A 25324-nucleotide genomic window follows, 5' to 3' on the forward strand; every position below is an offset into this window, starting at 1 on the left:
CAACAGACTTCATGTTTACTAAAGCGTAGGAGCCACAGTGAGAACACCACCAAGCAGCTATTGAACACCCTTTCCCATTGGATGCTGGGATAGTCTCCAAGACCCCTGAACCCGCTACCACCATCTAGTCCAAACAGGATAAGCAGACATAGAAAATAAATGGATGAAAATGGTACAGAGCCCAGGCTACTCACTTTGCTTCCATATTCACTCAACATTTCGTGTACATGTTCCACTTATTGTCACACTAGTAAATGATCTTTAATCTGTCTTTTCAACATAAATGACATTCCGCCTCCTGCATCCTCTTTCGTACTGTTTTGATAGAATGGAGTATCGATCTAAGTATTTCCTTTGCCCACTGTCTCATTCTCCTCAGTGTCAGCAGTACCGAGAGAGCACGTCAGTCCTGGAGAACCAGCCAGTGGGGACGTTTGTTCTGCAGGTTCACGCTGTGGATGCCGACGAGGGCTCTAATGGCAGAGTCACATATGGCTTTATGCACAAAGACTCCACTGTGCCTGCATTCAGCATACACCCAGACACTGGTACTGAAACACACACATACACACGCCTCACTTTCACTTGCACAAACAGACATACATAAGAGTACACATACTTATCTAAGTAGGAATTCTAATGCAGACTCAATTCCCTGCATGCATTGTTGCACAGTGCATGCAGAGCATCTACAAGTTATACAAAATTGTAATTCAACGAATCACACACACTGATGACTCTACAGTATTTTTCTCCCCTGTTGGAACCATATTTTTTTTAATGTCAATAGCACATGTTTAATGCCAAAATAAAAAGGGAACTGTATTAGAAACTCATAAGTTTGTGCTTCAATCTAACAATCCAAATGTCAAAAACCTCTGCAGTTCCATATCGAGCCAGGTTTCTGCCGATGGTGTCTGCAAGTTTGCATGTAATAAATGTATTTTCTCTTTTTCATGTCAAAGGTTAAAATAAAATTCCAAATAAGAAGTGCCAAACAGCATAGCATTTCATTTCAAAAGCAACAGTAGAGCAGGGAATGGTGTAAATATTAGTACCTAAAACATTTCTAAAATAAATAAAAAAAAGGCTATTCTCTTCAGATTTGATGATAACTGCTTCTGAACAAGACAAAGAAAATAATTTCCTTTTTTATTCTGCATATGCTCTACTCTCTTTGAAGTTTTGCTTCAAGGCAAACAGAGGAAATCAGTTTAGTGCTAAATTGCAAATGCTCTGGGGACATGAGACCAAACGGTGCTTGGTAAGATTTAGCTGTCTGATCAACCTTTTTATCTCTGTGTCTGTAGGAGTAATTGTGACGGCCAGGAAATTTGACCGTGAACGTCAGCGGGAGTATGCAGTAACTGTGACTGCCACCGACCAGGCAGCTGACCCACTGATTGGCATTTGTCAGCTCAACATCCTCATCCTGGACCAGAATGACAACAGCCCCAAGTTTGAGAACATACGATACGAATGTAAGTAGATATTAGTGTTAAGTAAGTCTGAAGTTTGATGGGTGAGAGAGCACCAAGCTGTTTAAATACTACTGAACAACAAGTGTAGGTTTTCTTGCCCTATTTTTCACTTCTGAGAGTCTGACAAAGAATTTTCTAGTAATTAATTAACAATAAGGGCCAGACATATCTGCCACTATGGAGACTTGTTGTGGAATAATAATAGCACCGTCAGTAAAAGGTCCAATTCTAACAGTTCATTCACTGCGCGGTGCTTAATAAGTAATGATAAAGCATCATTTGTTAGTTTGCTATATTTTTGATGGATAATCTGCAAATGCAAAGTAACTAGCAATTAAAACTATCAAATAAAAAGTAAAAAGTAGTTGTTGTTTTTTTTTAAGTAAAAAGTAACATAAATAATTGCCCCCCCTTAGTGCCGAGCAAACTTCCTAAAACAGACAGTGTTTACTGTACTTTCCCCCAAGACTACAAATGAAAGCCTTACAGAAGCACTGAGGCGTCACCTTTCCTCTCCCACAGACTTCCTCCGCGAGGACACCATGATTGGGACTAGTTTCTTGCGGGTGGCAGCTCATGATGACGACTTTGGGACCAATGCAGCCATCACGTACTCAATGTCTGGCGAACAGCCGGAGTACCTCAGGGTCAACCCTCTGACAGGCTGGGTGTACGTCAACCAGCCCATCTCTCAGGTAGACACATATAGTATATATACAGTATGGTACAAAAGAACATCAAGCAAATTGTGTAATTTCATAATTCCACTTGAAAACTCGCAAATGGTTGACAATAAAAGCAAACGTGTTTGCATTCAAGCCCATTTAGTACTGAGGGCGAGAAGGCATGAGTCTAGTCGCCACAACCCGAATGACCTGAGATAATGTCGTCATGCCTTTTCTTTGGCATCAGGAGAAATAATCTTGCTGATATTTTTCTCACTCCACTGCTTCTAACCCTTTCCTTCACTACAAGCTAGAAAAACAACTTTGGTGGGAACATGAACAAGCAATAGAGGAAATTGCCACATAGAGTGTGCAAAACAGGTCTATGCCTTAGATGAGTGTCACAATGATAAAATCCCAAAAAAAGCAAGGACTCACTGTCATCCAGTGCCAAACAGAATGACTGGCTGTATTGTCAGCACCTTTCTTCTTACACCATCACCTGACACCATGTCAGTGAGAGAATGATTCACTGGAATATATCCGTATTTAAAGATACAAAACTGCAGGCACTGCATGCATATTTCCAGCCCTGTCTACTAAAGATTCCATTCCCACGCATCTGTGATTATGTTTTTGTGGAGAACATAATGAGCGGATGGATTATGTTCCGATGCAACATATTTTTGAATGAATGAAGCCCTACATTTATTAACAGCAGTAGAGACACAAGGAGGGGTGTTGGGGTGGATGGCAGGCATACAAAGCGAACAACTGTCACACTAATTTGACTCCACAGTCCCATGTGTGGTTAGGTTCAAATAAAAAAAAAAAAAAGGACATAACCATGTAGTGTTTGCAGTGCCAGCCATAATCTTTCTCAAACCTTAACCAAGTGCTGTGCATGCCTTGACATAACCACGCTGGAAGAATAATATCTTGGTTCATTTCTCTTCTGTATTAATTTCAGCTAAATGCAGTGGCCAGTAAGCTAATTGCTTGCAAGGGTTACAAAACTATGCTGTTGCACAGCAGGCGATGCCATTCAATCAATACAATTATCTCATGTTATTATGTTTGTTTTTACCCGAATGTTGCCTACAGCTTATTTGTTCCTGCACAGAAGCGTGGAAAATGGATTTCTTGCTGAAATCTGTGTGATCTAGAGTCACAGTGTTTGTCAGTCTGTGAGGAAGCTGTAATCGTCACTGCGCCTGACTAATTGGGCGAATGAAGAATACGCCATCAAGTGATCCTCATCTCATCACCCTGCTCTGTATGGTCTTTGTGCCCGCAGAGGACCTACATCACCAGGGAAATTGTGGCTACAGATGGGGGGAACAGGAGCAGTTCGGTGGAGCTGTCGGTCACCATCACCAATGTGAAGAACCAGCCTCCACAGTGGGAGAAGGACAGCTACAGTGTGGTCATACCTGAAAACACTGTCCGCGACACACCCATTGTGGTATGTTCGGGTGGGGTTGCAGTAGTTTGGTACGCACTCAATTCAAAAACACATCTATGCATTTCAAGTTTTTGAACATTTTAAAATAGGCAAGGCATGTGTAATGTACTGTAGCACCTTACAAACAATAGTACAATGGTGTTTTAAATAGGCTTTACATCATGCAAAGTACAGATACTGTATACCCCTTACATAGCACTATTTGACTACTATAAACCCGGTGCTTGTTCTAGGCTACTGTTCATGCTGGTGTTCAAGTTGGTTCAACTTGCAGACCTTTTAAGAACCAGTTTGCTTTTCCACAGGCTAGTATCACTGTTATTGTTTGAATATGTCTCCGCACAATGTATCTGTACAAGCTTTGCTTCTGATTTTATGCATCTAAAAAGACATCCAAACAATACAGATCCTATGCTTTCCTGCTCGTTTTCGCTCACATTTTATAAGTTATATAGTTACCAAACATGTTTTGATTCTTGTTACCACTTTAAAACAAAGCTTAAATTGATTTTTCTGTTCACAATAATCCCACCCTTAGCCCCCTGTTCTAGACCAGCAACAAATTGGTGTCAGTCGAACCAGTTTTTCTGGCCAAGAGTTGGTTATTTAACTGCCAAAACACGACACCTAGCTGGAATAAGGATTAATAGAGAGCACATGAAGTTTGAAGTTCCATAAAATAAGTAAATGTGCAGTGAATTTACTCACACAGTATGTGCCCATTGACACTCACATACAGTGTCCAGTACTGTGGAAAATGTTGCAATATCATGTCATGGTTGGTTTTTATTTATCAAGGTACATGGCAGGTTGTTGTTTCCAAGCATCATGGAGGATTTGCCACAGTTCATTTGTGGATTTAGTCTGCCTCAGTTGCTTCTGTCTCTTCACATATTCCCAGACTGACTCCATGATGTTGACTCCTTGTTCTTCTTGTCGCTCAAGCTTGTTCTTTGTGACTGTGGCCGTAACTGCACACAATATTAGGTGCCTAAAGCATTTGCAATGTACTGTCTGTAGGTACAAGAAAAGACAAGTGGATACACACATACAAAACTAGCCACAATGAAAAACAGACTTCAGTCTAATACAAAGACAGAAACAAGATGTTAGGATGTTTCAATCAACCCAGAGACTGAAACTGTTTAACCAATGTGTGCGATGGCATGGGAGCTACAGGTTTAGGAAGCAAATCTACAGACATTCAAAAAAACCCTTAATTCCACTGATAGGGCTTCATTATTCCTGTACTGTAGTTCAAACACTTTATCAACTGCATCTGATTATTCAGAGACATTGCTTTTCATGTCGCCGACGCATTTTCAGCTAATCAACAGTATTTTTCTAAGCATCTCTTGAAAGCAATTAAGTCCATTAAAGTTTCTGAAGAATACTTTAAACCAGAAGATGAAAATGAAAAGACAGAGGAGAGTAGTTTACTTGAGAATGTGTGTGTGTGTACTTGTCAGAGATGCTGGTAAAGGGAGAAAGATGGAGATCCCTAAAGGACAATGTATTAATCGAGATGGGCAGTTCACCGTTGATTTGAGTGTTATGCGAAGATGCAATGAGTCTCGGAGGGTTGTAATAGCTCCACCATGGAAATTTGAAGTTTTTATTTCCTGAAAGCAGAGCATACAGTACAGTAGTCAGTTAACAAATGCAGCATGCCTGATGGGGTGTCTCATTATTGTAGCTGATATGCTCTCCAGGTTGAGTGAATGCAGCTAGGTCACACATAGTCAAACCGCATCACATCCAATACGACATTTTTGATTTTAATTGGCGAGTGTATGGCATCAGCTTTGAATAGCCTCCTCTTAATTAGTTTAGGGAGAATGCAGAATGAAGAGCAGAGTGCATTTCTCTTTGATCCCACTGGATTTCAGCAGGTTGTTGTCTGGTCCAACAGTTTGAGACTCACTGCCTTAATATTTAGTGTTTATTATTATGGGCTATGAAATGTCTTCATCATGTTTTTGTCTGTTTGGAATGTACACTTCCACCGAAGCTCAGCAGCAGCTGTCCTCGTTTTTGTTAGCGTCCTGAGGATCGCTGCTGGCATTCACCATTTTCCCAGCTTTCAGAATTGATAATTGGAAGCATGCCAGAGTTCTGTCAAATGCAAATTACTCTCAGTTTATGGAGTTCTGTTACTCTGTCACTTACACTACAAAGTGATCATGTATGAATATGTTTCCTTCCAAAGTGAGAAACCTACTTTATGTATGCCCATAAATTAGGTTAGCATGAATATATGGACACAACCTGTAGATTAGATAAGAAATAGGAAAAAGTCTGTCTAGTAGTGTAGCTGTCGTGTTGACAAGAGGTGACTATGGGTTTCCACTGTTTTCAAAAAACCCCACAGTGATATGCAGGCTCAAATAGGTGAAGTAAGGTCTATTATACTGATTTCTTTTTCCCTTTATGTTACCATTTATCGTTACCTTTGTTCCAAACAGACTATCAAAGCCACCTCCCCTCTTGGGGATCCCAGGGTGACTTACAACTTGGAGGATGGCTTGGTCCCAGAGACCAACATGCCAGTTCGCTTCTACCTGACTCCCAACCGAGAGGATGGTTCAGCATCAATCCTCGTAGCAGAGCCCCTGGACTATGAGACCACCAGAAACTTCATGCTGCGGGTTCGAGTTCAGAATGTCGCTGCTGTACCGCTGGCGGCCTTCACCACGGTTTATGTAAATGTCACAGGTGCGTTCTTTTTAAACTGTTCTTTTATTTTCCTTTGTTTTAAATATTGGAAGTACTTTTCCGTTCCTCCAATATACTTGTCTCTTAACACCACAGTCCTCCTGTGTAGACTGTTGTTCAACAGTTACAACAATTGTTGTGACAGATGAAAATTAAACTAAAAAGTATTTCTCCAAACTATTCTACACTAACTGCAACAATGTGATGTGCAGTATGTGAGTATTTAAGGTTTAAGGAACTGTGGACAAATTGAGTGTTTGACATTTCATTCATCAGTGCGCTATGAGCTAAAGGATGAATGGAATGGATTTTACTTGAGCAATTTGCACGGTGGCCCGAAAAAAGCACCCTTCTACAACACAACTGAAGTGAGAAAGAATAAAGGGTATTTGTGAAGAACAGAAGGCACAGTGGTATTGTAGTGCTCTCTGAATCAGGTTGCCTTTAAATTTTCCATTGGAGTCGTTTAAAGCTTGGATTCCAAAGCTACATAAATCCAAATTACTTGCAGAGCTTGCCAGCTGTTGCGAGTGTCATGAGCCCAAGAGTGCAACACATATGCTTAACCCCACTGACCCAACTCCTCTGCTGGGAAGTTTTTATCAGGGACTCAAGTTAAAATCTTTTATCATCTGCAAAGAGCATCAGTTTTCACCTCTCTGTTATATCTCTCTATACTGTGGTGCTTCCAAATGTCATTACTTATGCCTGGTGTCGCTCTGTTTCACTTAATGTTCTTTCCATGGTGTCCAGTAGGCTTAAATCATCATCATCATCACTGCTTAATATGGTGGTTTGCGAGCCCCTGACCTTCTTCCTCAAAATAACTCTGCCTACCCCACATGCCCCAGACTCCCCCTGTATTTAATCCCCTCACACACACACACACACACACACACACACACAGACTCAAAATGGTCTTAATCCAGTGAGAAATAATTAATTCACACAGACCCTATCCCTCTCCTAACTTCCCCTTCTCCTCTTTTTGCTCACTCTTCCTGTCGCTTATCTGTCTTAATAAGAAAGCTCTTTGACTCCTCCAGAGACAGTGCAGCTAAGGGAGGCAGGTCCGTAATGGATTTAAGGCCCCATTTTTAATTCATAGATAAAGACATTTGCAGGGGGAGAGGGGAATAAAATGCCACATGGAGCCACATTAGATTTAATACGTTGCTCTATTCAAGTCATTTATGTAACGCTTTTGGCTGTATTCAATTAAGTTAAAATTTGGCTTGTACTATTCAGCCAAACCTCATATTCTATCTCAGTGGTTTCTGTTGCTACCTGTGCACTGTACCATGCAACTCTCTCTCTACTTTCTTTTTCACATTCTGTGCCCTCTATTGACTGCCCTAATGCATGCATTAACTCTCCTCTTGGCAGGGTTTGAAAAATAAAATCATAACAGAAAAACTGGCAGTCTGCATATTTTCCGTAGCCCTGACAACTGCTGTATTACTAATATAAATCAATATGTTACTGACCACTTACAATATTTCCATTTTCCAGATTATATTTCCCACAAATACAATGCTAGGCAAGTTTAATATTTGTTAAAACTAGGAAAAACTCTTATCACGTCTTCTTCAATAGTCAGATCTTTACATTAAAAGAGTGGGATATTGATTTCCACATTTCTTCTAGTGACTTCAGGTTTGCATCACATTATACAGAAATCTACTTAGAAGGGAAGGAGCACCTTCACATGGTTTATTGACCAATACCATTCAAAAAAAAAAAAAAAACTGACCTATTGTAATGTTTCAGTTTATCTTACAGTAGATTGTGTCTACTTTATTTAGATTCCTTTAGAAGTTTGAGCAGGAAATTGTCAAATAAAAAAACATTTAAATAGTTACCATTTTTTAACTCAATTGTACATAAAAAGTAGCTATCAAATGTGACTAGAACCAAATTAGGTTGAATAGATGCCGGTATAAAACAGTAATGAATTACACTTGCTGACGTATTGAGATTCTCCATTCTATTAAAGCTGAAACAACAAAAGCACAATCTCTCATTGTTTTTAACATGACTGCAGGACTTGTGGAAGCTTTCAGCCAGCACACTTGAAGAGTCAGATTACAGAATATGGGGTTAAAGATCAGAAATGTTCGAATGATCCAAACCGTGGAGGGCTTTGAATGTAATAAACAGGATCTTAAATTGAATTCTAAAATGCAATATAAGTCAATGCTCTGTGCTAATATGATCTGTGTGTTTGGTATTGCCCAGAAAACCGTGCAGGTGCTGCTAGTCCAAATGCTGACATGCTGTTGCAGAATCATTTAGACAAGTGAACAAAGAGGTGAAATAATCTAGGATTTAGTCAGTTTTATTGCCAGCCAGTTTTCATCTAATTTAAGCAACATCCGCCGGTTACATTAGTCGCAGCAAGTCAGGGATCAAACCAGAACAGACAGGCTCAGTAACAAAGAGATCAAGACAGTGTGACTGACATGAACTCTTTGGGTGGTGGAGCATTTAGACTAGATGAAGACAGATGGATGTGAGGAACATGTAGTAATTCACTTAAAGAAACAGAGGTAAACTGATTTGCAAAATTGACAAGGGGTCAGCGACAGGTGAGCAAGAACGAGTCTGACTGAATGCCTTGGAAGCGTTTGTCTTTCAACAAAGTAGTTTAACAGCATTGGCTGTTCTCACCATTTGAATCATTGAGGTTACCTACACAGCCACTTGATTCTAAAACAAGCCCTGATTTATGCCTTTTTCAGATTCTCTTTCTTGATTTGGAGATCCAGTGTAACCAAAGCTCAGTCATAGAGATAAAGTGAACTGTGGATTTTTTGATCCAGGCTTTTGTTTTGAAAGATCATCAACACCTTGATCCCTACTATGACAGAATACACATCATTTTAGATGAGGTTTTTTAACAGGATAATTAGTATTTAGATCCATCCATCTTTTTTTTTTTTTTTTTGTTAAGGGTCAGAGGGTTGCTGGAGCCAATCTAATTTGTATTTATAATAAAATGTATGAAAGAAATTATTGAGTATAGGTGATGATAAAGGCAGCAGACTGACGTTAGGACTGACTTGTAGGGTCAGTCCTCCAAAGGTTATTTTATTGTTTCCATTATGACGAGGATATGTGTATGTTCATGTGTCTTTTTTTAAACACTTTTGGCTCCCCTGATCAGAGTAAAAGGATTTACAGTAAAATATGCAATCACAAAGACAAAGTTCAGTGGCAGGGCTAATGGGAGAGGTGTGACCCATTTTGGAGACGCGAGTATGATAAAGTGGAGATTACGTCTACAGAAGAGATTTGTGTAATTACAGTAATTCTCACTGCTGTTCAGACAAGGTCTGTAATAAATTAAAAGAGCAGTTCTAATGTGGAGGGAAAGTAGAAGCTGAGCTGACTGTTCGGAAATGGAAATTATCTGTTTCACTGGTAAGTGTGCTACCAACAAGCAGTTGTTGGTAATAAGCACGTATAGGAAACGGCTAAATGGATGTTGCCTCCCAGTGCTTCAGGCAATTTGGGCCTTGAGACTCACACATTAGCTGTTGATGATGATTCTACAGAAGTAAAGTCACCAAACTGAATGCTAAAGGTATATTTCTGTCCTCCTTTTATCGTCTTTCCTTAGATGTAAATGACAACGTGCCATTTTTCACTTCCTCCATCTATGAGGCATCGGTCACAGAAGGGGCAGAATCAGGAACGTTGGTTTTCCAGGTGTCAGCCAATGACCTCGACTTGGGTCTTAACGGCAAGGTAAAAACAGACCTCCACATGCTCGAATCACAAGTCAATTGTTTGTTCTTTAGAATGATCAGTTGGAAGAGGTGTTGAGAACTAATTTCCTTCTTTATACATTCACTTTTGTTTTTAGTCTCTCTTTTCTTCAGTGTTATCATTGCTGTGCCTACTGCATTAGCCCTAATGAACTGTGTTTTAACACCTGACCTCCTCTCTCTATACAGTAATAATGACTGCCATAACCTTTCCACCACCTAGATCTCTTATTCCTTGCTGGAGGATCGAAGCGGGGACTACCAGTATTTCCGTATTGACCCGGAGCTGGGATTCATCTACACACAGGCTGTGTTCGACCGTGAGACCAAAAGCTCCTACCTCTTAGAGGTTCAGTCTGTGGATGGCTGGGAGTCAGCGCGGCCCAGCAAGCACGGGCAGCCCAACTCTGGTAAGTAAGACGTGACACTACTTCAGACCATGCTGCAATAGCAACAATAAGGCGTAGACTGTAGTGTATTAGAATATTAAACACAGTAAATATTGCATAAATAAAAGTTACCCAGTAAGTTTGTACCTATACACCAAGAAATAATTGATAATTCTTATAAAAAGATGAGTCATTTCTTTAATATATGGAAATACATAAATAGATTGATTAACTAATCACTTTTATTGTCAGATTCTGAAATTTGACTTGCATCCCACAAGCAACACACACAACAAAACAAAAGCATTTAATTAACCAACACCACACATATTACATTATCACAAACACCGACACTTATCACTTCAGACCTGGTGGAAAGGCAGCTGCCGTTCACACTTTCAGTGGCAGTCGCTGAGGCCTACTAGCAGTTTGATAGACTGAAGAACAAAAGATTTTTTTTTTAATCTCTTCAGTCTAGCTTGTGGAACTCTAAATCTTCTCTTTGATGGCAGCAGCTGATAGTATTGAGATAAAATATGTCAAGGGTCTCATGTGATATTATGGGCCTTCCTCCTGATTCGGGAACGTGTCTTCAGGGATTTGTTCCCATTCAGCCACAGGGGTGTCAGAGAGGATGGTGATTATGTGATAAAGGTGGCTCAGAGTTGGAATTCCATTTCGTTCCAAAGGTTGGAATAGAGCTTTAAATCAGGACAGTCGACTTCTTTCATGGACAACTGGCAATACCATTTCTGTATAAACCTGTTTGTGCACAGTGGCACAGTGAGTGTGTTTATGGGTTTGAAGTAGACAAGTATGTGGTGAGGTGGGACTGTTATATCAAATCACACTCTCCTCTTCCACTGTTCCACCCACTGAGCCTAATCAGGCCAGGTATAAAATGAAACCAACCTGAAGGATACATTTGTGGTCTCCAATCAACCACTGTATCTTCAGACTGAAGAAGCTACTTGAATGAGTAGTAAAGCATTTCAACCCAACAACAAAGTCCAGTTCCCATGACTCAACTTCTTATACAGTATTTTACCATAATATTCGCTTTTTTTCAAGGGTGCAAGTGGAAAAATATGGAGCCATGAATGTTGTGGTAGTAGTACTGGCAAGATTTTAAAAGTATTAACCTAAACTATGTTAAACTGCTCCAGGTCATTATTCATCCACCAACAACTGGAGCTGAGCACTTAGACGAGTAGAGTTCTCCTAACATAATTATTCCAAACCTGGTTTTCCCACTAGACTTCCAATTAGTGAAGCATGATTCAACCAAGACTTGGCACAGCATATAGTGATCTCAGACTTGTGCACTGCTGCTCAGCCATGAAAAATCAATATCATGAAGCTCTCCCCAAACCATTCTTGTGCTAATGTTGCTTCGGGAGGTAGTTTGGAACATGCAGTGAATCAGTCCTGAATAACCCACCACTTCACTATCAGTCAGTCTGTCAGTGCTCTAAAGCTACGCAAATCTGTAAGGAAGAAATTAAATGAAGACAAGGATTGGAAACTCGATGTCCTATCACAATGTGACATTGAGAGTCAGACGGCGCTGAATTACATCACATTTAGCAGCTGGAGCAATTACATTAAAGATGAAGTAATTGCTACCTATGCAGTTTCATCTAAGGAAATGCAGTTGTAGTCACAATGTATTCAACAAAGATAATGTTTATGTGTACACTTCTTAGCAGACTTTATCGTATATTACCCATGTAATTTAGTGTTCATGTGATCTGAGACATTTTACTCAGTATCAGATAAAAGAAATGCAAACAGGCTGATTTAATTTCAGACATTATTGAGATTCTATTGATATTGCAGTTGTGATCTAGTTTATGCAGTGATGTTGATTTCTGTTATACTGACAGAAAGAAGATGATCAGCTAGGGGGTAGGGGGGTGGGGGGTCTTAGGGGGGGCTGCAGACAGCTGCTCTGTGGACTTTATTTAAGGCTCCAAATAATGATGTCTGTTTCCCTCTTTCTGTCTCTTTGCCACATCTGCTCACCCCGCCCTTCTGAAGGATGATCTTTCTGTTTCCGTCTGCCTCCCTTGGTCCCTCTCTTCTTCAATCACTCCAGCTCTCTCTCCCATTGGCTTTGAGATGAAATGCATACATGCTCCAATGGTTGAACAGAGAGAAAGGAACATACGAACAGATGTTGAGACAGATGGGTGGATAAAGAGAGGTGTTGAAGAAACAGAAAGACAGACCAGAATGTATTTTTAATAAATATGATCATAGATTATTAACAGATCGTCTCTCTAGGTTTGACTCTGACATTTGTGGCAACGTAAACAGAAGTTAAATATTAAGCAGAGCAGTGGTTGAGGGACTGCAGTGAAGCAGTGGGAGTTGGTTCACTTCTTTATTTTTTTCTTCCATTATGAATATTAAATGATGTTGCATAAGAAAGGACGGGTAACAAGTAAATTAACAGACATGCTATTTAACGCTTATGCACATGCATCAAAACACATTTACAGTGCATGTAATTGCAATTGTCGGTATAGCTGAAATAGCAATCACCACAGGAAAAGCCTTTACTGTAATTGGAGCGCAAGCAAATTTTACACAACAATCAGTTAAACCTGTAATCAAACATATCTTGATTTCATCCCAACTGAAGGAATGCTGTTTGTCTGTGCTCTAAAACACAACTAAAAGTGTAGAAATTAGGATGTATTTAGATTTATTAAGAGCATGGCAGCTAACCAGTGTTACCAGTGAGATTACTCCATCATTAAAAAAAACAAAACATGCTCTCAATCACTGTTCCCCTTTAAAGGAGGAAGATAATTTTTCCAAAGATTATTAAAAATCAATTTTTGAGCCTAAATAAATCTGATTTCTCTCTTGAACCTCTTTCCATTGAAGCTTCCTTGAAATTATAATGGTGTCATTTCATACAAAGCCTGCATCTGTCAACAATGACTGATGAAACATAACCAAAATAATTACTGCTGTTGTATGCTGCTCATTAATTTATGTACATATTTATATGGAGATGCACTTTATGTAGGATTATGCTGGCAATACCATTGTATTTTATCTCAGATAAAAGGCCCATGAGTATTGTTTTTTTTTTTTTTTCATTCCAAGTCAAGCACTGCTTGCAACAAGGTAAAAGGGACAGCTGCCTTCATTGATTTAAGAGAATCAGATAAACTCATTTCATTTTAAATGATGTTTAAAATATCCTATTAACACCATTTAAATGCTTCTGATGTGAGGCCACACTCCCATAGTTTTACTGGATAAAGGAAAAAATAATTCTGTGTTTGGAATTTTCTATGATGAACCATTTATTAATAATATTATTATTACTTATTGATCTCCTTGGGGAAATTTGTTCTTGGATGGCTAACAAACAGTACATATTGGCAGTACCCCAGGGTCTCTGTGCCTTGTCTGAGGACACCTCAACGTGTAGCCAAGAGGACCAAAAATCAAACCACTGGGGTTTATAGACAACTATTTCACCACGTGAGCTACTGCTGCCCCCTTAATTGCTGTGATATTGTAGGAAAATGCATCCAGGAAATTTTCGCATCCACAGTTGTAAAAAAACAGGCCTGCCAGTTCTCACCACTTTTATTACTATGAGGAATTATGGATTGAGTGCTCAGCTGAAATCTCTTACGTGAGGATACTACTCAGCTGTCTAGCTTGAAACTAAAGCGCCATATTTAAGATAAACAATTTTCAATGTTTTTTTTCTAAAATGCATGCAACTCTCATAATATAAGGGAGAATCCTATCTTTACCCCAAAATGGGACAACGTTACCTTTGATTTGAGGTGTTTTAGAGCATTCAACTCTCAGAGGGCTTTTTGGCTTAGCATTCACTTTGATGTTATTAGGTAAAATATCTAACCTTTTCAGCATTATTATTTTTTAAATGTATTTATTTTGTATCATTTTTAGTTGTGATTCACATAATTCAACTTCTTTCTGTCTTTAACACGTGTTATATATAAGAAGAAATAAGAAGAAAACAGAATTGCAGACTTTTGGTGTACACATAGTTAAACTGCTCAGTTTGACCATATGGTACAGTAAAACTAGCTCAGTAGGGTTGAGATCCAGAGACTGTGCAGCTACTCCACAGTAGCACTAGTTTCCTTCTGAAATAGTTCTTGCAGAGCTGGACTTTGGGTCATTGTCCTTTTGTGGGCCAAAATCGATGCCATCATGCACCATCCATAGGGAAAGGTATGGCATTGAAAGATCATCATTTAATGAAACTGCCAATTGAGGAATGTATTTGTCCTCTATTTGGCCCCTCTGCACCAGGGTCTCCCACTCCCTGTTCTAATCTTGTTAGTGCCAGATTGTGCTTCCCTGTGAAGGCTGTAGTACACAGCGTTGTATTTGCAATTTCTTGCATGACAAACTTTTCATTTCATAGTATAGGATCAGACTGTAGTTTCAGAAGAAAGTTTTTTGTGTGCAATGCAATACACAATTGCTGATGATCCAGATCTGACAACAGAAATCACATACACTAGGATCACGAACAGTGTAATATAATATTTGCTGTTTATGTGAATATAATCTTCAAAATCCACACATAATGTTGTTTTTATTTGATGCACAGAAATGGCTACATGAAATCACTGTAATTTGTCATTTCGAAAACAATTGATAGAAAAACAAAATATGATTAATCGGCCACGACATGAAATCCACTTGGTTCCTTTAATATAGTGGTGGATAGAGGTCAGCAATTGAAGAATATTGATGTATATATTATAAGCCCACATACGTGTGTAAAGCATGAAATATTGCAAATGAGAGTGAAGTAAATAAACATGATCAACACTGTTTTCACTGGCAAAGAACAATCTCACCTATCACTTAAAAGCTACTATGTAGGCTGGGATTTAGGATGTGATTTGTGCACATATGTCTTTAGAAGTGTGAAAACACAGCTGAACAGGAAGGATTAGCAGAGGCGAGGGAGGGAGAGGGGATGTTACTACACTTTGCATATGTTCAGAATCTGTCACAGAGGAAAGGTAGGGAGGGGTTGGAGGAAGAACACATAAAGTACTCTGAGAACTGCATTAGTTTGCGATTTGTGCTATGAACTCTGCTCCATCTCTTCTGCCCTTGCTTAAATAATTTATCTCATCTTCAAGCCTGGATTGCAAATTATGCTGGTTTTGATACCAATATGAAAAAAATTTTAGCACGTTGAGTTGCTCAACTGCGGAGCCTTGCACTGATGCCCCATGTGGTGCTTTGTGCTCAGCTATGGAAGACAAAAAAAAAAAAAAAAAACAGATTGATTTAATGATAAAACAGAAAATGTGAAAAAAGATGACATATATTAGAAAAGTGGTAAACAACAATTGATGGAACACAGAAGACAAAAGATGTTATTTTTGTGTCTGTACGTGTAAAGAAGCCTTTTTTTCCATCTGCTTCAGTGGATGTGTGAGCACGCACAATGACGTAAAGTGACTAAATCATTGCTATCCACAGAGACAGACAGACATTCACGTTCACACTGACAGAATAAGAACAACCACCTGTTTATAATTACCTCATTCCCCTTTCTCTGTGCCTCTCACTCTCTCATATCATTTTCTTTTTCTTTTCAGACACAGCATATGTTCGCGTTTTTATCAGCGACGTGAACGACAACAAGCCGGCCTTCGCTCAGGCGTCCTATGAAGTCGATGTGGACGAGGATGCTGACGTAGGCTTCGCCATTCTCACTGTCAGTGCCAATGATGGGGACGAAGGTGGGTAGTGTGGAAAAAAGCAATATGTACTGTACTGTATATATGTGTGTGTGTGTGTGTGTGTGTGTGTGTGTGTTTTGAAGGTGGGCGATGTAAATACAGAATGTGAAGCGCAGGAGTGGTAGTGGGGTCTGTACTATCAAGCTATGATGGCGCCCATTTATCCAAGCACATTGCTCTAAAGTGCTCCACTCTTTCCTCACTTTCACTTTTCACTTCACTGCTTTGGTCTGACCTCCTTTCACTTGGAGGAGAAAAGGAACAAGTTGCACTACAAAACATATCACGAAGTCATGAAAAAAAAAAAAGAAAAATACACACAATAATGTGTAGGTTTGAATCACCCACCACAGAAGAACCCATTAAATATAACCTTTCAATGTAAGGCAAAAAAAAAAAAAAAAAAAAAAAAAAGAATTTCTCTCCCATTGAAAAGTTTACTTTCTCTACTTGGAGCTGTTTTTGTTCACTTTAGTCAAACCTTTCTCACTGCTAAGATGTTTCTTCTCTGAAGAAGCTGAATGTGGAGCTGTTAGATGTCCTTGGAGTCTTCTAATAAGGAGGTGGTGTTTTCCATTATTTCTTCACCTGTTGTAACTTTAAAACTATTACCAAACTTCTTGTATACCAAGTTTGAGAAAGTGTTTTTTTTAGTTCATTCAGTGGACATGTTTTTTTCTGTGTGGGTCACCAGCAGGTGAGAAACTGTATGGCACATGCTTCCACATGGCCGCAGCTAATAGAGCTACAGTATAATCCTTACCAAAGGTGAACTTGGGTTAAGACAGCACTTTCAGCTTCTGACTTCAATGAAACACTGATTAAAAGACTGAGAGGTCACAGAGATCCATAAAGACTTGGTTAAAGGTCTGTGGTGAAACATGATGGGACAATCAATCCAGTCAGTTCATGACAGAAAACAAAAGCCCATAGTTAATTTAAGGAATGACAAGTGTCTCACAGAATATAAGAGTGCACAGTGGATTAAACTAGGTATGAACCTGATTGAACAAAAAACTGTTCTATAAAGTTCTAGATCAGCAACAAAGAAATACCCATTGTAAGTGACTATTGATTGCTGCAGTGTCTCTTCTGTTACACGGACATCAAGAAACAGCTGAATGGGAGCGAACAAAATGTTTCCACTTCAACAGAACTGAAAAGAAAGAAGCTTACAGTATGACTCTTTATTTAGCCACTGAAACACAGTTAATACAGTGGTTGCAGTTACAAGAAGTGGACTAAAGCAAACTAAAAACTGAATCTGATACGTGGCCACCACCAAGAAGTACGATGTGGATAAATGCTTTGGTTACAGTTACAGTGTTAGCACTAGCCAATATTAGCATTTAGTGGATTTGTGCACAGTTTGCATGATGTATGTGAGTGGAGATCTCAGAAGAGAAAAAAGCAACCATGTCTATGGTAGACAAACTGCAGGTAATTCACTGACAAGTGAACGGTGCTGCATTTGCATGTTAAGCAAGATCAGTTTGGTGTGCATGTATTCCACACTCAGAGAATCCGCACAGTCTTTGAATCACCCCCTACTTGAGGTTGAGCCAGTCTTTTCCACTGACTTTCTCTCACTGAACTAGTGAGGGATGTAAGAGAGCCCCCATGGAACTACTAAAGAAACTCAATCATTAATTGTTTTTTTGATCAGTTTTGATGTGAATGGGGAAGGGGAGGGCAGAGGGTGTTTGGATAGGATACTGCAACACCACAAACTAGACATTTTCACTTTAATAGACATGTATGATGGAGTGAGACAGGAAATAGGGAGCAATCCCAACCACACTTTTTAAAACAATCCCAGAACTCTTCTACCTGATATTTATTAGTAATTTCTTAATGTTGTTTAAAGTTATCGTTATTTACATTTTACATTTGGTGTAACCCTGAGACATGCATTCACGGTGTTCTTGTAGACAAAACCTGTTAACTAAATTAATTTTCATCTTCAAAACAGCTAGACTAACTAAATAAAATATGTATTTTCACTGTTTTGGTTAAAACAATGGAGCTTTGTAGCCTGTTTTCGAGACTGAAGCAGGTGGATGATTACTCTGTGTGGGTTTGTCACTATCGGTAACCCTTTTCACTTCACTCTTGTTTGGTGTACATATTGAATGTCTGGCTTTTTTTTTTTTTTTTACACACACATTTGTAAAACTTATTATTTGTGTCAGCTCTGATGAAAAATAGGCAGCATTATATTCTGAAACATACTCTACCTCCTGGGTGCGATTGCATGAAGATATTATTTGTGTAACTCAGTTTATTCAGTCTACCATTAATGCTTGAGTTCTGGTCCTTATAATTCTTGAAAGAACAAACTAAAGACAGCCTGGTATTAGCTGGATATTAGTTACAATTAATTAGTCACAGCCAGTGCTCGAGAGCACAAATTTCTAGCTGCATTTTGTGATTTTTTTGGAGATGATCGGACTAAAATTGGACTTGAAAATATGCCCCTGTTTTTTTATAAATCACTTCAGTTTCTTTGTTGTTTATTACTTTTCAGTAGGGAAAGAAGCAGTGCACCCGCATGTGTGTTTGTGTGTGTTTGTTTGTGTGCTTGTGTAAAAGACAGAGATAGACTAACAGAGGAGATCTCAATAGCTTCCAGCACATATAAGATTTCTTATTGTGTTCTGTGATGATTGGTTTTGTGAGTCATCAATTCAGTCAGACAGACTTACTTACTCAAACTTTTATATATAATCAGACTACTGAATACCAAAGCAGATCCAAAGCTGATGAGAAATACAGTTCAAGTGATGATTCAGCATCAGAGGGTTCTGTATAAAAGTCAAAGATATTAGTCTTACAAAAAAAAAAAAAGACTGCAAGTGGATTTTTGATTTTATTTACATCTGCTGCTCCCACAACTGTGCAATATGTTTGTGTGTGACTGTGTGTCCGTAAAAGATGAAACAAAATGTTAATAATAATAATGGACTCAGCCTCATGAATGTCCTGATCAATTGGTCCTTGATTGGAATGACATTGATTGGTTTGCAAAGGTGCACACCTCTTTAAAGAAGGCCTCACAGCTGACGATGCGTACTGTGTCAGAAACCAAGAACCATGAGGTCAAAGGAACTGCCTGCAGATCTGGGGAAGGCTACAAAATATTTCTGCTCCACTGAAGGTTCCCAAGGGCACAGTGGCTTCCATAAAACTCAAATTGACGTTTGGCACAAGAACTTTTCCAAGAGCTAGTTGTCTGGCTAAACTGAGCAACTAGGGCAGAAAAGCCTTAGTAGGAGGAATAACTAAGAACCCAATGGGCACTCTGTACCATCTCCAAACAGGATCTCTGGAACTCAGTCTAAGTTCCAGAAGGACAACCATCATTGCAGCCCTCCACAACCCTGACTTTATGGCAGAGTAGCTCGACAGAAGCCTCTCCTCTGTGCAAAACACACAAAAACCCAATTGCAGACCAGTCAGGGTTTATGGAGAGCTGAATAGATTAAAGTACAGAGATATGCTCAATAAGAAACCTGTTCCACAGTTGAACACGTTAACCTTCCAACATGACAACAATCCTAACCACAGAGGAGTAGCTTAAGGACAATTCTGTAAATGTGCTAGAGTGGTCCAGCCAGAACCTTGACTTGAACCCTATGAAACTGACTGTCCACTGTCGGTCCCCCTCCATCCTGACTGATCTTGAAAGGATTTGCAAAGAAGAATCCTCCAGTCTAGGTGGTGCAAACCTTGTTGTGTCATACCCAACAACAAACCCAACTTTAACAGTGAAGTTCTTCATAAAGGATCTAAATACTTCAGTTCTTTTTCTTTTTAATACATTTACAGACATTTCTGAAGTTTTTACTTTGTGATTATGGGGTACTGAGTGTAGATTAAAGATAAATTATTTAATCAACCATATTTTAAGTTTGCAACACAACAACCTTAAAAATTGTAGCTGTAGCCAACTTAACACAACAACAGTCAAATGATACAAATACTGAATGTTATGAGCTTAAATTGCTGATGTGATGACCTATAACATGTGAATGAAAATGTAATTGGACAACCCTGTCTCATTTGTGTAGGAAACCTAATTCCAACTGGTTTATGTTTTCTATTGGAAAACAGGATAATATATGTGCAAATATGCAAATTCAAATTGAAAATTACTAATCTACTACATTAACATAATAATAAAAGGGTCAAAATATCCTGCCTTGCAGTACAACTTGCAGTTTGACATCACATGCCGTGTGCAGCGGCAGTCGCAGCAGCTGTGTTGCACTGTGTTTTGACACCTGTTGATGGTCTGCATTGCTTTTTTCAAATGCGGAACCTGATCCATCAGATATGTGCAGGTTACCCGTTGAATAAGTCTTCCCCAAACACCTCTTTGTGATTTCATTTTCTTTAACACATTTATGGTAGCAGTTAAAAATTACCCACCCATTAAGTTGCATAGGAACCTAGTTTTTCAGAGACAGTTTAGACCATGTACGTTGATCCTAAAACTGACGTCAAATGATCTGTTAGCAGTTAGATAGAGTTCTGTTATAGAGAATGAGTCATTGGAATTACAGTCCACTTTTTAATGGTCTTACAAAGTGGTGCCTCTTACCTCACTCGTGGTCTTTGGATTATAGACAGCAGCTCTAGCAGCAGCTGGCTGAGTTGGTACAAAATCTACCTTTCACTATCACATGCAACTTTGCAGCCTTTCTGTGCCTACTGTACTGTAAGCTGGATCAAATGGGACCTACCTTTGCTCACTTTGTGCCTGCTATAGGTCACCTATGAAAACTGTCATTCTCCTAAATATAAAGCAGCTTGTCCATGTAAAACCAGATAACTGAAAGTCAGTATTGAATTGAAAAGGGTAGCTGCACTTTGAACAGTGATCTTCATTCAAACCTGGGACGGGTGTTCACTCATTTATTGTTGCATCATGACCTCGCAAAAAGCGATCCTACTGTAACCTAGTTGTTTAGAAGCCTCTTATAAAGCCAGAGCCGGGCACTATTGTGACTTGGAAAACATTTTTAAATTTCCTAACATCACACTTTACCTACGTCTGCTCTGATTGTAACTACTGTGTGCTGATACTATGTGCAGCTCATGAATGTTTTTGCGAATGCTTCTGCCTTGTGTGTTCCTCTTGCCATGGATGCATGGTGTTCATACTCTAAACCTAATGGAATGGATCCATTTTTCTCAGTATTTTGAGCATTTTTTTCATTTGGTATTTCTAAGAAGAGAGAGCGAAGGAGGCTGGCTTTGTGTGTGTGAAGATGAAGAGAAGGAGGTATAATGTTCATATTATCTAGCATTTATCACAGCAGAGAGCAGAGGCCTGCTGTACACCCCACACTTCGCTGTGATAAATAACTCTCAATGGCTACACGCAAACAAGCTTATTTCAAGAGGACACTTCTTTGCTTATACAGTTGTGTGATTGTAGAAAGCCTGCTGAATACGCTTATTACCACCAACTGTGAAAAATGGGGGACCCCTGTCTGTGTGTGTTTACTTATTTATTTATTTATTTTTGCAGGGATGTATGACTGTTAAGTTATTGGAGGGAGTTGTCGAAGGAAGTGGATTTATGCTGAAATGAGGCAATAGGGTGCCTCGGCATACATATCTCACACCTAATTTAGCTGATAGTATTGAATTCCCTGATTCCCTGAAAATATTCCTATTATCAAATACTGAAAACCTGCAGGCTTGAAGGGTAGTTAATAAACTGTCACGTGTATAAACATTGTTAGTTGGAAAAATAAATTAGCTACTCAAACTGTATTGAAAGTATTTCACTCAGTAATGTAAGTAAATATGGCTTGCCACATCAGTGGCATAGCAACAGTGTACTCTTGTTGTCAGTATTGGTTTTCCACATACTGTAGATTTGATTGTAGAAATGTGAGCAGCACATCATTCACAATAACCATAGGTCACTGATACAACATATTCATAAAAAATGTTAAGTATTCACAAGCTGTATTAACATTTCTTTTTATCAGTTATTCCAGCAGTAGTACAATTCTCCTTCCAAACTATTTTTTTGCTAATAGTGACATTTGCCAACCCTCTGTTTCCTTGTGTCTCTCTGTCTGTATACTCCAGTTTCAGTAAAACACAGTACCTAGAGAGATGAAAAGAGTTTTGAAATTGGTACAACTGGGGGAAAAACATTCATTTTCTCTCTATTTATTTATTTATTTATTGTGGTCCTTTGGGTCTCGGCAGTTTTCTAAATGCTTAAGCAATTGAGACAACTAGAAAAACAGAGGATAAGAGAGACCGGAAAGAAATGCAATTGCACGTATCCCTAATGTCCTATTTAAAAAGCCAACAGACAGACGGTACAAAACGATGTGGATTAGAGCATGCTCCTCTCTCCTTCTTTGACTTTCATCTCACTAATAAGCTGGGAATCTCATCACGTCTTCAGAGGTTTCTCCTTTCCCTTTCGTATTAACATGTGGAATGGTCGATGCAACAGTGATTGGGATGCAGACCTTGGCTTAACTGGTAATTGCATTGAGGGGGGGGCATTTTGTTGATCAGTATTCAATAGACCTTATTAAAAATGCTTTGCAGAGACAAAAAAGATTATAATAATATCAAGTGATGTAGTAAGAGAACTTTGAAAACAAAAAGAGGGGGGTAATTTTCATAGTATTGCTTAAAACAATAGAGTTTTAATTATTACTTTAGCCGTGTCTTGATTCTGGCACAGGTATTGCACATAAAACCCTGCGCTGTAAATGGTACTTTTGTAGATCTCTGCATACCACGGTATCAGTATAAACACCACTAAGTTGAAATTTCTTGGCCTTTCTCTGCTAAAAACTTAATGCTCATACCTGCAGTGAAACACAGGAGAGCCTAATCACTTGTAAGTTCTATTCTTGGCTGCATGACAGAAGTTTTTCAACACAAGCTGTTCCTCTTTATATAGAACAGTACTATTGTTCTTAAATTCAAAATGTGCTGGTAATTTAACGATGCACATTTAAGCCTGTGCAGGCTGCCAAACATAGCTACAAATGTAAGGTTTCCATGCTCCAGCAAACAAGTTCTTGCAGGAACCTACTGTGAACGCCTTTAGTGATTTTATGCAGATTGAACCCATCCACGACTAGCTCAATTGTCTGTTGTGAAACTGACAATTACTTGTAATAACCTTAGCCTTATGTGTCAGATGTCTCTCTTGTTTTACCAAGGCCCACTTCTGACACAGGAGGTTAATACACAACATTAAAAATGACAATAATTATTACATAAGTCGACCCTTCACTGATACCAGAGGACATATATTTCTTGTGTGCTAAGGGGGAACCTGATAATAATTTCCTAGACCTACAATAGATGTGAACTTTAACTCCAACATCTTGCTGATGTACTCTGGCTCTGAATCCGCACTGAACAAAATGTCATTATTATCAGCTTTTGATGGCTATAAGTAGATACAGTAGTTACATTTTTGAGTGGCCATTCATGTTCAGAACGAGATATGACATTTGGCTTGAGTAGTCATGATAAATGCATGTCCACATCACTTGAGATGTTTTTTTGGTAAATGGTCTGCACTTTTCTACCTTATTGGTACTCAAATCGCTTTTACACTGTTTCTCATTCATCATCTTTGGGTGTGTGTCTTAATTAACTTTCCATTTGGCCTGTTGGCAGTCCAACTTTTTCTCCTTTGTCTTTTGTGTTTTATCTATAGACAAGCAGAGCTTCAGCGAGGTCACTATGGGTTTTTCTTAGATTTCTGGTACTGTAGAAGCATAATAAATGTCTTTCTAAGAAGCTGCCTGTTGTTAAAAGACTCACAATCAAATCACACCAAAGACTTGATATCTGATTTCAGTCTGGCAGCTAAAGCAGGCTGATGCTATCTATCTCAGTTAAAGGAGCCAGATTGGTCGATTGGCAGAAAAAAGACATCACTGAACTATGCAGGGAATTGCAATTCATGTGGGACCAGGTTTTCACCAAACCTCTATCATTCTACAAAAACAAAAGCTAAATTCCTGGATTATGTTTGTGCCACAGCAATAAGACTTACTCACACTGAATCATACTCCATCTCTTCCTTTTCCCGCTCCACTCCCATGTCTCACTGTCTGCAGGTGGAAACGCTAAGCTGCGCTACCAGATCACATCAGGGAATACAGGAGGAGTGTTTGATGTGGAGCCAGAGGTGGGCACTATCTTTATTGCCCAACCTCTGGATTATGAACAGAACAAAAGGTAGGAGCACACTCCAGAGAGGAATCCTTCTTGAACCACTAGGTAAATACTTATCCATCAGTAATTTTACCTGAAACACAATGGGCCATCCCCACCCCCCCTGCAGCCACAATGCTACTAATAGGTCAAATGCATTTGTCAAGAGTTTTCTTTCTTCTAGCAGGAAAATATGGGGTTGCATTCTAATATTTTAGCTCAGTTTTTTTTGTCTGATAATACATATTCTAGATCTTTAACTGTAATAATTGTAAAGAAAATACAAGCGAGCTATGTGTTTTAGAAGAAACAACAACAACAATTTGAATCTAAACTGTAGCTTATTTTGTGAAAGCACCTGCTGAAGCTGAAACTTTTGCCCAGGTACAAGCTTCACGTGCTGGCTTCAGATGGGAAGTGGGAGGATTATGCAACGGTGACGGTAAACGTGGTTAACAAGAATGATGAGGCTCCGGTGTTTACTGTTAACGAGTACTACGGCAGCGTAACAGAGGAGCTGGATGGCTCGCCAGTGTTTGTGTTACAGGTACAGTCCAATCATTATTCAGCTTTTACTCTTGACCCTCACAATATAAAGTCGGACCTGCCTTTCTTCTCAATAATATGCAAACTATATGTTAGGAACCATACTGTGCTAGAATAAAATACAAGAGAGAGGAGCAGCTCCCTGATGCCCACATTCCAAATTTCACTTTACTCACTGAAATTAGTTTTTCCTATTGTGGAATGTCAAGGAAAGATTGACAGGCACTCCAACATGGAGGCTTTACGCATGGTAAACTAAAGACCTCAAAATAGTTTTTGTAATACTCCACATTTCTAAGAGC

At 39.1% G+C, this 25324-nt stretch overlaps 1 protein-coding gene across 1 annotated transcript in view; it reads left to right on the plus strand.

Moving 5' to 3' along the window:
• The window catches only part of si:ch211-186j3.6 (neural-cadherin), a 263441-nt gene that overhangs the window by 119303 nt on the left and 118814 nt on the right, over positions 1-25324 (plus strand). Inside the window, exons 9-18 of the mRNA XM_026378538.1 lie at positions 380-548; positions 1311-1481; positions 2004-2176; positions 3444-3611; positions 6077-6326; positions 9949-10076; positions 10320-10506; positions 16113-16256; positions 24380-24500; positions 24861-25023. Coding sequence (XP_026234323.1) covers positions 380-548; positions 1311-1481; positions 2004-2176; positions 3444-3611; positions 6077-6326; positions 9949-10076; positions 10320-10506; positions 16113-16256; positions 24380-24500; positions 24861-25023 — 1674 coding nt within the window. The remainder of the gene's footprint in view (positions 1-379; positions 549-1310; positions 1482-2003; positions 2177-3443; positions 3612-6076; positions 6327-9948; positions 10077-10319; positions 10507-16112; positions 16257-24379; positions 24501-24860; positions 25024-25324) is intronic.

This window comes from Anabas testudineus, chromosome 3 (genome assembly GCF_900324465.2).
Source record: "Anabas testudineus chromosome 3, fAnaTes1.2, whole genome shotgun sequence".
Taxonomy (NCBI): domain Eukaryota; kingdom Metazoa; phylum Chordata; class Actinopteri; order Anabantiformes; family Anabantidae; genus Anabas; species Anabas testudineus.